This window comes from Fundulus heteroclitus, chromosome 9 (genome assembly GCF_011125445.2).
Source record: "Fundulus heteroclitus isolate FHET01 chromosome 9, MU-UCD_Fhet_4.1, whole genome shotgun sequence".
Lineage (NCBI taxonomy): Eukaryota > Metazoa > Chordata > Actinopteri > Cyprinodontiformes > Fundulidae > Fundulus > Fundulus heteroclitus.
In genome coordinates this window covers 19115048-19129792 of record NC_046369.1, presented here as the reverse complement: position 1 = coordinate 19129792, position 14745 = coordinate 19115048, and the positions used below count along the sequence as shown (strand labels likewise).

General features: G+C 41.2%; 1 protein-coding gene across 1 annotated transcript in view; it reads right to left on the bottom strand.

The window, feature by feature from the left end:
- p3h2 (prolyl 3-hydroxylase 2) overlaps positions 1-14745 on the bottom strand; it is a 66104-nt gene that overhangs the window by 1349 nt on the left and 50010 nt on the right. Inside the window, exons 2-14 of the mRNA XM_012877884.3 lie at positions 14465-14617; positions 12553-12742; positions 9825-9956; positions 8561-8688; positions 4250-4339; positions 3866-3906; positions 3642-3733; positions 3424-3551; positions 3206-3301; positions 2909-3059; positions 2149-2266; positions 1980-2055; positions 1395-1535 (exon numbers count right to left, since the gene is read on the bottom strand). Of these exons, the coding sequence (XP_012733338.2) occupies positions 1395-1535; positions 1980-2055; positions 2149-2266; positions 2909-3059; positions 3206-3301; positions 3424-3551; positions 3642-3733; positions 3866-3906; positions 4250-4339; positions 8561-8688; positions 9825-9956; positions 12553-12742; positions 14465-14617 (1536 nt within the window). The remainder of the gene's footprint in view (positions 1-1394; positions 1536-1979; positions 2056-2148; positions 2267-2908; positions 3060-3205; positions 3302-3423; positions 3552-3641; positions 3734-3865; positions 3907-4249; positions 4340-8560; positions 8689-9824; positions 9957-12552; positions 12743-14464; positions 14618-14745) is intronic.

The following is a 14745-nucleotide window of genomic DNA, read 5'->3' as shown; positions in this document are numbered from 1 at the left end:
AGTCAGATTCTAGCACATGATGAGCAATCTTATAAGAGGATTCATAGCAATGCATGTTTTTTCTTTTTAAATCTGAATAATTTATCTGAATCATTTCTGCTTCATTGAGAAATCGCAACGGATCCCTAAAGATTAGTAAGTGATTAAAAATGGGAACAAGTTCATACATAAAGTTTATTCATTGCCACGCCCAGTTTATATTTTGGTATGCACATTCAGACTCAGGCTGGTAAAACACTCCTTCACATGAAGCCTTCTAAGAAAATAATCCTCCCATAATTACACATTTTCATTTGAAATGACAGAAACATAAGCTGTCATTTAACCAAGAAATGAAAAAAAGAAAAAAAGAAAAGCGAGTAACTTTTCTAAACAACTTTTTTTTGCAATCCAAACAGTGCCTCGTGAAAATGGGATTACCCCCTTGGACTGTTTCTTTTTTGTCACTTTTCAAGCTTCACTGTGTTTTGTTGGGATTTTATGTGACAGAGCAAAGAATAGATGACATTGAAAATTCTTTACAAAGACAAATCTGAATGTATAGCAAACGTTTCATAATCAGACCATTTTAGTCTAATATAATTAAGTGCAGCCATGTCATGAGAAGTCGCCTAAATTAGTAAACAGAGTGAAAGCTTTATTAGAGAGTAAATATTGGTTTAAATCAGGGTTAGCTTACAAAATAACACTACAAGTTTAAAAAAAAAAAAACAACATAACTATTCGCACAGAGAATAAATTCAAAGAGCCAAAGGGCCGTAGCAACTCTGGAGGAGCAGCACAGATTTACCGCTAAGGTGGGATAAATTCTTGATGATGAGCTGTTCCCTTCCCATATCTGGGCTTTATGCCAACAATAAACCCATAATATCCCTGTTTGCATTTTACCACAAGCCATGTAGGGTAAACATTTGGAAGAAGGTGATATGATAAGATGAGACTGAAATGTAACTTTCTGTCCTGTGTGCAACATGCTGCTTGTTAATGACATTACACATCCCCATGAGAACAGCAATCCCATAGTGAAGCATGATGGTGGCAGCATCACGCTCCGGGGATGCTGTTCTTCTGGAGGGTCCGCACTGATGGGAAGACGGATGGAGCTAAACAAAGGGCAAGGGCAAACCTATTAAGAGGGTGGAAAAAGTAATGGTCTCTGGGTTAAAGACAAAAGCAACGATTCATTTAAGATTATGTTTGTTAAAAAAAAAATGTACTCTTATCTGTGTACTCCACAAATATGCAGTAATTACCATTGTAGATCGTTTCCATATAGTTTTAATAAAACAGCTTCAATGTTTTGGGTGTAAATAATTCCTGGTGTGTGAATAGTTTTCCAAGGCGCTGTAGGTAAAACTAAACAAAGACATGATGTGACCTTAAAGGCTGTTTACCAGTTCTCTGTAGAGCGGATCCAAGGTGAACCATAGAGCCACAGCACACCTCTGCCCACTGGTGACGGCTTTCACGCCGTGTGGGTTCTCTCCCCCTGATGAGAAGCCCACCAGCCGACCACACTTTGGTTTTATAGATGCCTGCAAAAGATGTCAGCAAAAATAAAAAATAAAACAGAAAAGGACAGAAACAAGACCTGAACGATGTTTCTACACAGCATCACTTCGTTAAAACTATCCTCCGCATTTAGTTTCTGCTGGACGACCCCGCAAATTACTTAAAGTGATGGTAAATCTAGATTTTAAAAGTATATTAATTTCAAGAAACATATAAAGCTCAGGGTTTGAAATGTTTGTTTAAGAATGCAAAATGAAAAGAGGCACAGTGAGAGTCAATAGGGACAAATGCTTCTCTTCTCCTCTCTGATGCGTCGGTAAGCTAGGTGAGAAATAACATTTTTTTTAAATAAGTAATTCCTAAATCAACCGTGCACACTTAATTTATAGATTAACTTCTGATGTTATCTCATTCCCATAGGACAAATTTTTTGAAGTCAACTTTTTTTTTCAGGAAAAGCATCTCACCGTGACGGTTTTGGCATCCATTTCTGTGAATATAAACTCCCCTCCTTCAAAATCTCCATTCAGATATAGCAGTGCGCTGAAAAATTAAAGAACAACAGCTCGTCGGTGAGAGATTCTGTAATTCATTAGATGAACATCCTGCTTTAAAGACGCTTATCAGATTTCCTACCTGTAGTCCCTGTACGTGTACGCCGGCGGTTCTTTCCAACACTCGTTGGCGTCCGGATCCAGCAGACAGTTGTCGGCGTGGATCGGATGGCTCAGGTCGTTCCTGTGATCTTGTTGGCCTGAGGAACGAAAAACGATAAAGAAACAAACATACATTGACACGTGGGGAGTATTTGGATATAACTTACAAGTATTTGTTGGACAAGGATGAAAGCACACTGCAAAAATGGATCTAAAAATAAGTAAAATGTTTTGGATTTCCGTAAAATTTGGATTTCCGTAAAATTGTGGGGTGATCAGAAGTTGCACTGCAAAATCACAACTTAAAATAAGTAAAATGTTCTTAAAATGAGTGTATTTGTCCTTGATTTGAGCAGGTAAATAAGATTATTTGCCAATGGAATGAGTATTTTGACCCCTAATATAAGATAATTAGACATCCTGCACTTGAAATAAGATGATGGAGATGAGTTGTTCCTATTTTAAGTGCAAAAATCTTGTTCCATTGGCAAATCATCTTATTTACCTGCTCAAACTAAGGACAAATACACACATTTTAAGAACATTTTACTTATTTTAAGTTGTGATTTTGCAGTGCAACTTCTGATCACCCCACAATTTTACGGAAATCCAAAGACTGTCTTACATTTTGGCCCACAAACGGACCTAAATGTTGCCCGCTAATTAGAAAGCGTCGCCTAAAGAAACCAAAATGAATGACTGCGGGGTTTTGGGGGCGATTTATGACAAGCGAGCGTGACCTGTGATGGCCGTCCGGCACACCAGGTGAGTGTAGGAGAAGTAGAGCGTGGTGTTCAGCATGAAGTAGGACTCCACGATCCGTCTCACTCGCTCGCTGGTGTCGTAGAAGAGTCGAGCGCTGCTCATGGGCACTCTGCCCTCGTAGCCATACTGCATGGGAGGGGGAATCAGACGAGAATCAGGACGTGTGTATTGTAGGTGAAATTATACCACTTGCCTAAGTCCAAACTGAGAACCCTGCGTCCTTTAGGCGAAATGTGCACTTGAACTAAGGAAGGCGTTAGTGGTCAGCATACCTGCAGCGTTTTCAGTACAGTGGCTCCCTCAAACTTCTCGTTGGGCGTGTGCGGAGACATCCTCCCTCTATAACCGTCTCCTGCCATGGTCACAGCCTGAGAAAAAAAAAAAAAAGACCCAAAATAGGCTTTAGATAGATTTTTCTAAACCGAACCAACAAATAGTTGGGTTTATATTTAAGACCAGCCCTTGTTTGATGCTTCTGTAATGTACCCACATGTGCCAGCTTTCTGAGCTCTGCACACTCCTCCTCAGATATGACATTATCCAGCAGCACCCGCTGGGTCCCGTTCAGAGCCACAGAGGTCTGCACCAGCTGCACATTGTCGTACAGCAGGGGCCCGCCTACACACACACAGAAGCACTTGAATGAACTCTCATAGCATTTTATTTTATACCTGACTTATCAATTTGTCCACAGTAACAGCCTCTCACCCTCTTTAAGCTGCTGTGAAACAATCACAGTGATGTTTTTCTTCTCTGAGATGGGAACGTACTCCATCCAGCCATCTGTGCCGGAGGGGATCCTGAGGAGACGCAAGCTGTGACTCTTCAACCCAAGAGAGTGAGTTCATGCAGGCAGCACACAAGCACCTTAAACAGCTCAATTAATATATTAAAAAATACTGTTTTTTTTAGCTTTCGTCGTTGCAGCCTACCTGTTCGAATCATCCCTGCCTCCTGTGCTTCTCCAGTAATTCTGCGTCAGAGCCAAATTGAAACCTGCTGTTAGCTTGGTTTGTGCTTCAAGAAGCACCGCTTCACAAATATAGTTAGAATACAGACAAAAACGCTAATGAAATGTCTTAGTATGACCAGCAGGTGGCGGTGTTGTCTGCAGAAACAGAGGCGCATTATGGCTCTGCCAGACACCTGTTGCACCAAGGCATGCCGAGAGTGAGTTTTTGTCATTTTCTGGTAAAACCACTTTTTATATTTATTTATTTTTGGTGCATGGGGGGGGGTGGGGGGTCTTTTAAAGATTAAGAACGACATTTAAAGAAAACACAAATGAACATGCTGTTGTCTTCAAAATAACTCACCCCATCAGAGAAATCAACCCCCATTATTCTGCTGCCCATTACAAGGAGCTCCAGTTCCAGATGGTGCCTCCTCAGGTACCGTTCAGCTTCCTAAAGACAAGCACAGATTAGCAATAATCTCCTTCTTAAATGTTATAATAACCTTGCAAACATACCACTTGTTATTCATCAATATATATGCATTATTTATTATACAAATATTAAAACGTAACTAAACTGCTAAACAGCTACCAAAGCTAAACAAAGAAAGAAAACTGGTTAAGTGTGATGTTAAATATAAAAAAAATATATATATAATATACAGTGTGGAAGAAGCCCACATGTTTTCAAAGTTAATAAAGGTTAATACAAAAGGACAAGGCGTAAAACGCTTTTCGGGACAACAGAAAATAACAATTTTGTCCACAGGTCCTCTAAATGTTCATGTTTGTTCATGATCTATTTGGCAACATTTGCATAAAACGTAACTTCCATACAAAAAAAAAAAAACTCCCGAAAAAAGTCAAAGTTTTCTGTCTAAATACATGTAAATGTTGCTAAAAAGCTAACAGTGTCTTGGTCACAACATAGAAAAGACATTATGGATGGGCAATGATCATATTATTTATGTTTTTTTTTTAGTGCTGAAAGAATTGAAACGTCTAAGCAATGACGTTTACAAACCCCCAAAACTAAAAGTATTGTTGAGATTGTGACTTTTACGATTATTTCCAACTACTGGTTCCAAGAGAGCAGCAGCAAATGTATTTTTTCCTTAAATATCAGGTAAATGCAGATATCATGTGCTGTTTAGCTATAAACTGCACTCTGACCCAGCCATACAATATCTTGCCAAACACTAAATTAAACACCTTTTATCATCACGTTTTGTGTTAATGCAATACACTTTTAAGTCATATCGCTAAAAATCCCCCAAGTTGTTCATAATGTTAAAATGTCCTTTTATCAACAACAGAGAAAAGGCAACTGCATGAAGACATTTCTTAGGGTCTAAATGAGGTTGAAAAGTAAAATGTTGGTTTACACCAACAGTCTACACAAATAGGACTCTTGGCTCAGTGTGGCTAAAGAATAAAAATCTAACTTCTTCATGTTCTAGAAAAGCTTAAACATTCATAGCTTAGAACAGACGGCGACACAAAGATGTTTCTTGATGTCTAAATGTGTTTCAAAAACAACAAATGGGATAAAAATCACGTTTAGAAAACACATTTTCATCCCCGTTAAGAAAAGACACTAACATGATCATGTTTTTTGATGTCTGAACATGAAAAATATTTTTAGAGATTTAAAAATTGTACATCCCTTAGAGCTTCGCTCAGAGGACTCTTACAAAATCGTGAGCATCATCCATCATGCTATGAAAAACAGCTTAGAGATTGTGTCAGAGGCGTTCTGCGTTCTCTCCAGTCCCGCTCCTGCTTCCTCGTGAAGGCAGGACCTTTGGACAGGGAGGCATGTTGAGCCAGGCACTGACATCCTACAAATGAGCTCCCAGAGGCAGAAAGGAGAGAGCAGGCACGGAGGAGGCAAGCTGGGGGCCGATTACTCTACAGGAAACTGACAAGACGTGAAAAATGGGAAAGCTAGAAAAATGTCTCAGAACAGCACATTCCCTTTCAGTCTCCTTATCTCAACTAGCGATAGCATTAGCCAGGCAGTCACACATACTGCTGAAGGCTTTGCTCGCTCTAAATGAGCAACAGGTCTTTTCTGGTGAGGGGAGGCTAAATATTTGGGTGAAAAACAAGGCAGAGGTTGAGGATTTTTTTTTTCAGTTAAAGCTGCTGATGACAAACTTGAGAGATTTTTGGAAAGTGAGCTTCCACTCCTGCCAAGAAGTGGCCTTTTTTATTTATTTTTTAAACAAAAGGTTGTCGTTTTTTTTCTCAAGTCTTTCCTCACTTCCCGCATAATGTCTTTATCTGCTTTTCATCTTCCTGGTTTGGAGCACACCCAGGGCCTTTTTCCAGTCCATCTTCAGTGAGAAGAGAGCAGATTTCTGGATCGTGTGGATGATTTGTGTCTGCAGCAATGATTTATCTTTGGTCTCTGTAGTGTTCAGAGGGGACATCAAAAACAAAATCCCATTCATTTGAAACTGAAGATCATGTAATATACCTCCATATATTAGTTATACGATTAGTCCCGTTGTTGTTTGTTATTAAGTTGATTAGTCTAACCAGACCCTTCTTCCCAGAAGAGTTAACTCCTCTGTGATTGATTCGGCTGTCTTGGGACTCTCTTTGAAACTTAATCCAGGGAACTTGAGGCATTAGAATCAAAATTCCATAAAATTATTTCAAAAAGTGTTTTGTTTTTTTTACAGCCAGATATATTCCATCTTTAGCCTTTTGGTTTTGTTTTGTTATTTCGGATTACTTTTCTCTTTTGAATTAAATCAGATTTGTGGTCAAGAAACGTGCCTTTGAGGTTGCCTTGAGGTTGGAGTCTGAGGTGGTCTGCGTGGGAACTATTTGTTCCCTTACATCCAGATCTGCTGTACTTCAGTCCTCAAAATTCAAGGTCTGTCTGAATCTAATGGTTCCCACGGGATTAAGTGTGAAAAAGTACCTGTGCATATCATTAACCCTCTTCATGAGTGTGTCAATACAACTTTCTTAACATGAATTAAATTACCAGCTCATGAATGGTGATCTTGAACCAGAAAACATATTTCGGTACCACTTTACAATAAACCTCCCCTCATAGCTGGCTTATAAATAGTTTATATGTTATTAATTAATCTATAAACACTTTATAACTCATTCACAAGTGTTTATCATGCATTAATTAAGGACAAGCAAGAGACAAAACCGACCGGTTTGTGCTTACATGGTAGCCTTAGTCTGAGATGTTTAATATAAGTAACCCAAGATGAAATAGATAGTTGAACAGATTAGACTCTCTATTTGGCAAGAAATAAGTCAGTTTTGTCTCTTGCTCGCCCTTAATTAACACATAATAAACACTTCTGAATAAGTTACAAAGTGTTTCCAGATTAATTAATAACATATCAATAAACTATTTATTAACCATCTATAAGATGAGCCTTATTGTAAAGTCGTACCCATCTTTCTAAAACCAACGTGTCTTTTTCAACCGTCTCTTTAATCATTTCAGCCACTGCGTCTATCTGTCATCATATTTGAACATGAAGCAAGAAAGCCTCACTAAATATACAAGTGCTTCTCAAGTAATTAGAATATCATTAGAAAGTGTATTTGCTTCAGTAATGTCCTAAAGAATTATAAACTCATATTACCAAGATTCTTTGCACGCAGTGATACATTTCAAATATTTGTTTCTCTTTATTTTAAATAATTACACTGAAATATAATGCTATGGCATATACAAAAAGATGAGAAGACTGCTGCACAAGGACGGTGATCCACTAAAGGTCACTGCTGAAGACAGTGGCTGTAAAAAATATTAATGTAAAGTTGAGTCGAAGGAAAAATCACCGTCAATGACAGGGATTACCTGTGAAGCAAAGCTAATTAAAGAATTTGGGCAAAATTCACAAGGCCATTTCCAGGACGTGAGCTTGCTCTGCTGCAATCCTTTTGTTAATCCACTGCTGATCCAGAACCATTGTCACAATGAAAATATATGGTGCAGCTCTAGACTAGACTGCTGCTCAGTGGTCCAAAGTCCTCCTTTCACATGGTCCTGTAGTCTGGATCCACAGTGGAGAGGCACAGAGCCCAAGCTGCTTGAGGTCCAGTGTGAAGCCTCCACAGTCACAGATGATCTGTGGAGCCATGTCGTCCCCTACTGTTGGTCCGCTGAGCTTCACAATCAAGTTTAAGGTCAGCGCAGCAGTCGACCAGGAAATAGAGAACGCCAAGCTTCCCTCTGCTGCCAAGTTTTATCAAGATGCTGATTTCATTTTCTGATTTTGTGAGAAACTAATTTTTTGTGGATTCAAAAGCTGTGAGCCATAATTCTTAAAAGATGAACACTTAAAATATACCAGGCTGTTTGCATCAATAAATGACTTTTATGTCCTAAATTTAACTACTAAACTAGATTAACGTTTGCTGATATTATAGGTCTTTGATTTGAATCCCGGCCTGGTGTCTTTCTGCATAGAGTTTGCATATTCTCCCTATAGCATGAGTGGGTTCTCTCCACGTACTCCGATCCGTGTATTTTTGCTAACATCCCAATGATGAAATAAATTTCATCTGCAGCACATCTTGCCTCAAATCCAAACCTACGAGCCTCTGCTATACGCCGCCAGACCGTCTATTTCACCAACTCGGCGAATGGCTATGAAACCGGCAGCTTTCACAGCAGATTCCTGACCTCTCGTGGGTTGCCGTCAAGTCCCAGGATTTCTCTGTAGTAATCCACGTTGTCCATCATGAACTCGTCGTTCTCGTGGAACAGAAGGTAGGTCAGGGCGCACTGCAGCGCCTCCTCTAGCCTGTTGACTGAACGCACAGGGAGAGACACAGGAAGCAGCATTAAAATGTTTCTCTGACTGGTTTACATCACTGCAGATTGACTTGATTACTGACATGCTAGAATATAACACAGCTAACATTCAAAATAAATATTTCAGGGGAATTAAAGCTGAGGACTGATTGACTGGTTCTTATAAAAAGAAAATGGCTTCTGCAAACCCATTTTTTCCCCTTTTATGCTGCGTTCACAGTTAAACGCTTTTTGTCAAACACAAATCCACACTGGGGCAGCTTGTGGTCCACATGTCTGCTAGGTCAAAACATCCTTTACCCTGCTGTAAAGGTCAATACAGGACTTCCTGCTGTAGCTAAAGGAGTCGATTTGTTGCCGTCAGCTGCAGCTTGCAGGTTAGTCAGAGTCTGGAGATTTGAGCTCAAACAGAAACATTTTTTTTTTTTGAGGTTTCTTTTGGCAACCTTGGCAGATAAAGCACACAGAACAACTGCTGAGTGATTTAAAACTTCCACTGCTGTGCAGAAGGAAACGGGCTGAGGTTGCAGCGCAGAGAAGTGCTCGACATGGCAAACAATTCTGGCTTTTACGCAATAACTGCTTTGAATTTACAGATTTTGACAACCTGAATACTGTTATTTCCATTAAGGCATCTCAAAACGTTTACTCGGAAAGCACAATTTTTGAAGAACAATAGCTAAATAATTTATTCCATCACAAAAAACAGTTGGACTTTGAATAGTATAGACTTTTCAAAGTGCACCTGTAAATCTCTTCAGATATAATCTAATGCTCTTTTACCTTTTGAGGTCACATCCTTTCCAGAGCTTTTTTTTTTCTAAACAATATTACAAGCTGAAAACTACCAGATCTACATGTGGAGCCTCATTGTTAGACTGCCTAAAGAAAGTCAACTATTCAAGGAGGCAGAAATCTAACAATGTAAATATTGAGCAAGGGTTTTCCAAGCAGGGTGGAGTCCTCAGCATGTTGACTTAAGCTGTACGCATCTCTTTGTGGTTGCATCTGCATGCAGGAACTGTTGGTGTGTTCATTCCTCCTTAAATACAACATTTAATCACCTCTGTCAGGTCTTGTATATACTCGTAAGAGACGGTCATAAAACTGTTAAAGGACACAAACATCCTACCTTTAAAGTAGGCAAACTGGAGGTAGTCATAGTGAAGAGGCAGGTAGTTCTCCATGGGAGACAGGCGGCTTGGGCGGGTTGCCAGGTCTCGGACGCACTCGTGCTCACAGTGCAGCACCTGAGTGAAATGATCTGCAACAAAATCAACAGAGAAAAGTTCACACGGTCAGATTTAACAGAGCGTCGCTACCCACTAGATGTGCACCAACGTGGGCTGAAAGGCCGCTCAGAGAAGAAGAAGCCATTAGTCACAAAGCAACACAAAGAACCAGATACAACAGTTTGGACTCAGTTACAAAGACCTTAATATCTGGAGACATCTGCTGAAATTAAGAATGAAGTGTTTGGCCATAATGGCCATCTTTGCCTATGGAGAAAAACAGTAGGGGAGCTTGTAAGCCTAAGAATACCGTCCCAAATGTGAAATATGGGGTTGGCAGCATCATGTCGTGGCTAGTTTTGCTGCAGGACGAACAGTAAGTGGATGGCTTTATAAGACAAGAAAAATAAGTTTAATGTTGAAGCAACATATCAAGACATGAGCAGGGAAGCCAAATCTTGGGCATTGATGGGTGTTACGTATAGGCAATGACTCCAAATTAGTTGAGTCAATACCATTTGACTGGAGTCAGACGTTTGAAATGGCAATACTGCCACATACTAAGAAAATGTATGTTAATGTATGTTTGCTAATCATAACTAACTTAAATTCAGTGTTAGATACTATGCTAAAACAGTTGCATATTTTTAAACAGTCTCTAAATACCTGGTTTCAACTGTATATTGGGGCTACACCTAATTAGAACTACCTTCTACATAGTTAACTGTAATGTTCATTTTTAAACCTAAGTGCCTCTAGAATAAAGGCATTTATGTGAGATTAAATCAGCAACAGCGTTTGAACACCGCAGGAGTTAAAACAAGCTGATATTAGGTCATCCTTCGCAGAACCAGGATTTGGCAGGCTGCTTATCATTTCCTTATGCCGGGTGTCTAGAAGACAGCCAGCCGTGACAGTATGCGTGTGTGAATGTGTTGTTAGCATGTATGTGCAGTGAGGTCACTCCTAAGCAGCTGCAACAAGGTTTTCCTTTCAGACAGAAAGGCAGTGATGTGTTTCAACTTCTTTAAGAGCCTCCGAGGGACAGAGGTCAAACCCGAATCATTCAGAACTGTAACAGGATTCAGGTCAAATAGAAAGTTTAACTCATACCGACAGAAGCGGTTCTGTTTAAATCCTTTCCCTATTATTTTTTTTAACCCAAGTCACGCAGCACATCGCATTTCCAGATCCATACTCGATTACACAATCTTCACAGAATCCTCTATCACTGTGCTACGGAAAATAATCCCTTCTAAGGAAAACAACAGCCTGGCCAAAACTGATTAGCTGTCTTTTAATGTTTATTCATCCCGACCGCGCATATAAGAGAGGCAGACAACACTTGTCAGCAATTAGCCAGCACAGAAACCTGCCCCAGTGTCCAAAGAAAACGGCCTGACTCTTGTCAGCCGCCCAGTTCTGACAGCACAAAGCGGAGCTATAGGGACAGGCTAGAGTGAAGCTGGAAGCCGAAGTGAAAGTGAAAACACAACTCGGCCAGATACCATCTAAAGTTTGGAAAACGTTTCCAAGTGAATTAGAGCAAAACCAAAAGGGAGAGCTGGCGAGCAGAAAAGATACAAATGGCAAAGCATTTCCGTTCGTTTCTTTGATCCTTCGTTACCTCCATCGTTACCTATGGCTTTTCAACATTGTCCCAAAACTCAGGATCTGAACATAGATGCCTGAGGCTAAATTATATATATAAAAAAAACTAAAAATATATACATCTTAAAAGATATTTCCTCCAAAAAACTCTCATCCAAAATGACCAAGAAGTCCTAATTGCAGCATGTATAAAAAGTCTTGATACTTTAACTGTACATACACAGTGACAAATATTTATCGTGAAAAAAAAAATACATTTTTGGTCTTTTTTTTTTAGATAAAATGCCAAAACGGGTGGGGAATTATACACTGGCTTTTAACTTTATGTCAATGAACTTATTATGACCTGATGTCTGATTATTTTTTCACTTCCATTCTTCATTTAAATACGGCTATTATTCCTTGTGTGATCAAAGCACCTTTCAGGTGAGCAATGCAGGACTCCCAGAAACGCTGATGTAAATGTGAGCTGAGAACCAAAGCTGGTAAAACAGTCAAGCAAGCAACTCAAGAGAGAAACAGTGTAGCCACTCTCTCAAACCATCCTGCATCTCATCAGAGTTTGTGGAACAACAGTCTGAGGAATAAAAAAAAAAAACTATCAAACAGCTGCTATACATCAGCGATGATGACAACTAATAGATAATCACAACAACTTTTAATGTAGTGCAGCATGCCAAGTTTGGGAGGTTTGATGTCGGTTCATAAAAGCGGGGAACCGTCACAGGAAGCTTTTGCAACATAATACATTTTTTAAAAGTTTGAAATTTTATATCTGGATTTGTCAGAGTTGACCCACTGCTGTAGGTCAAAGCCGCTAACAGGGTATAATCTATTGAGAGGTCAGGATGTAAAATTAGTATGTTTATGTTTTATAGGTTAACATGAATGAATCATCTTCATGTTTGTGCTGAGACTTCAGCACTTCAACATTTCAAAAGAGGAACACCAAAACCTTCCTTCTTTACTGCTTCAGACCCATGTATAAACATTTCTCTGTGAGTTTTTCTGTCTTACCCGACACAACCTCATGCAGGCTGTAACGGTAGCGTACGTGATCGTGGCCCTCAAACTTCTGCGGACCCTGGCACAGGGCCCGGCACTCCACGTCGGCTCTGTAGTATCCCACCAAAGCCTCCTCGAACAGCGTTACAGCTCCTTCATAGTCGCCCTGGTCGTATAACTTCACTGCCGCGGTGAACGATTGCTGTGAAGGAGAAGTCACCGGAAAGGAGAAATAGAGACCACGTCTTGAGGCATCTGTCATGTCTTTATATTCCGCTTTAAAGGATCTATGTTTTCCTGTGATCAGGCCGTCTTAAGTAAAACTTCAGCAGGATTTCTAAGGGTCTTTTAAATTATTTTCCTTCCACATTAGCTTCTCTGTTTCTGCAATGATTTACATTTTCTTGGTTCGAGCACTCAATAACGAATCAATCGTTTAAGCACAAGAAGATGCCAAATTCAAAGGAATGTATACATTTTTTTTTTGCAAGCTTTCAGCACAACTGATGTTTTAAACAATTACACATATTAAAGTGTGTATCTGTGTATTGTGGATCTGGAGAAGGCATTCGACCGTGTCCCCCGGGGGATCCTGTGGGGGGTACTCCGGGAGTATGGAGTACCGGACCCTTTAATAAGGGCTGTCAGGTCTCTGTACGACCGGTGTCAGAGTCTGGTCCGCATTGCCGGCAGTAAGTCGGACTCGTTTCCGGTGAGAGTTGGACTCCGCCAAGGCTGCCCTTTGTCACCGATTCTGTTCATAACTTTTATGGACAGAATTTCTAGGCGCAGCCAAGGTGTTGAGGGGATCCGCTTTGGTGGCCTTGGGATTGCGTCTCTGCTATTCGCGGATGACGTGGTCCTATTGGCTTCATCAGGGCGTGATCTACAGCTCTCACTGGAGCGGTTCGCAGCCGAGTGCGAAGCGGCCGGGATGAAAATCAGTGCCTCCAAATCCGAGACCATGGTCTTGAACCGGAAAAGGGTAGAGTGCCTTCTCCGGGTTGGGGAGGATGTGCTGCCCCTAGTGGAGGAGTTCAAGTATCTTGGGGTCTTGTTCACGAATGAGGGGAAGATGGAGCGGGAGATCGACAGGCGGATTGGTGCAGCGTCTGCTGTGAAGCGGGCGCTGTACCGATCCGTTGTGGTGAAGAGAGAGCTGAGCCAAAAGGCGAAGCTCTCGATTTACCGGTCGATCTACGTTCCTACCCTCATCTATGGTCACGAGCTTTGGGTCGTGACCGAAAGAACGAGATCCCGGATACAAGCGGCTGAAATGAGTTTTCTCCGTAGTGTGTCTGGGCTCTCCCTTAGAGATAGGGTGAGGAGCTCAGTCATCCGGGGAGGACTCAGAGTAGAGCCGCTGCTCCTCCACGTCGAGAGGAGCCAGTTGAGGTGGCTCGGGCATCTGGTCAGGATGCCTCCTGGACGCCTCCCTGGAGAGGTGTTCCGGGCACGTCCCACCGGGAGGAGACCCAGGGGAAGACCCAGGACACGCTGGAGGGACTATGTCTCCCGGCTGGCCTGGGAACGCCTTGGGGTTCCTCCTGAGGAGCTGGCCCAAGTGGCTGGGGAGAGGGACGTCTGGGCCTCCCTACTGAAGCTGCTACCCCCGCGACCCGACCCCGGATAAGCGGAAGACAACGGACGGACGGACATATTAAAGTGAAGAATGCTAAATTCCAATGCACACAAAGCTTTTGTTATATCTATGGGAATAATGGCAGCAGCAACGGGTAAAAGAGGGAAAAACTTTAGCATTCAGAGTTTCTAAAGGGCTTAAATGAGTTTCTGGTTATTAAAGCTCACAGAGGCTCATTAACAGAACAACACCAGCTGCACTTTTAAAATCAGATACCACATGTTACAAATGACAGGCTAGAGATCTGAAGAAAGCCTTAGAAATAACGACTGCATGTTTTACCTGGTGAGGCCGGGCTTCTCGGTCCACAAAGTGGTTTTCCTCTACACCCTGCAGGTTTTTGTACTGTTCGAGGTGTTGGCCCATCTCCACATGTTCCGGATTGGCCTGGAAATAGGTATGAGCCGCTGCTGCCGCCTTTTCGGGCTGCTTCAGCTGAAGAAGAAAAACAGAAGCAGAGAAAAGAAAAATGTCATTAAATCCTAATAACATTGGACTTTAGTTCTGGATGAACGGCACAAATTTCTCCCAAACTCATCATTCAAGTAGGTCAGAGGTTCAAA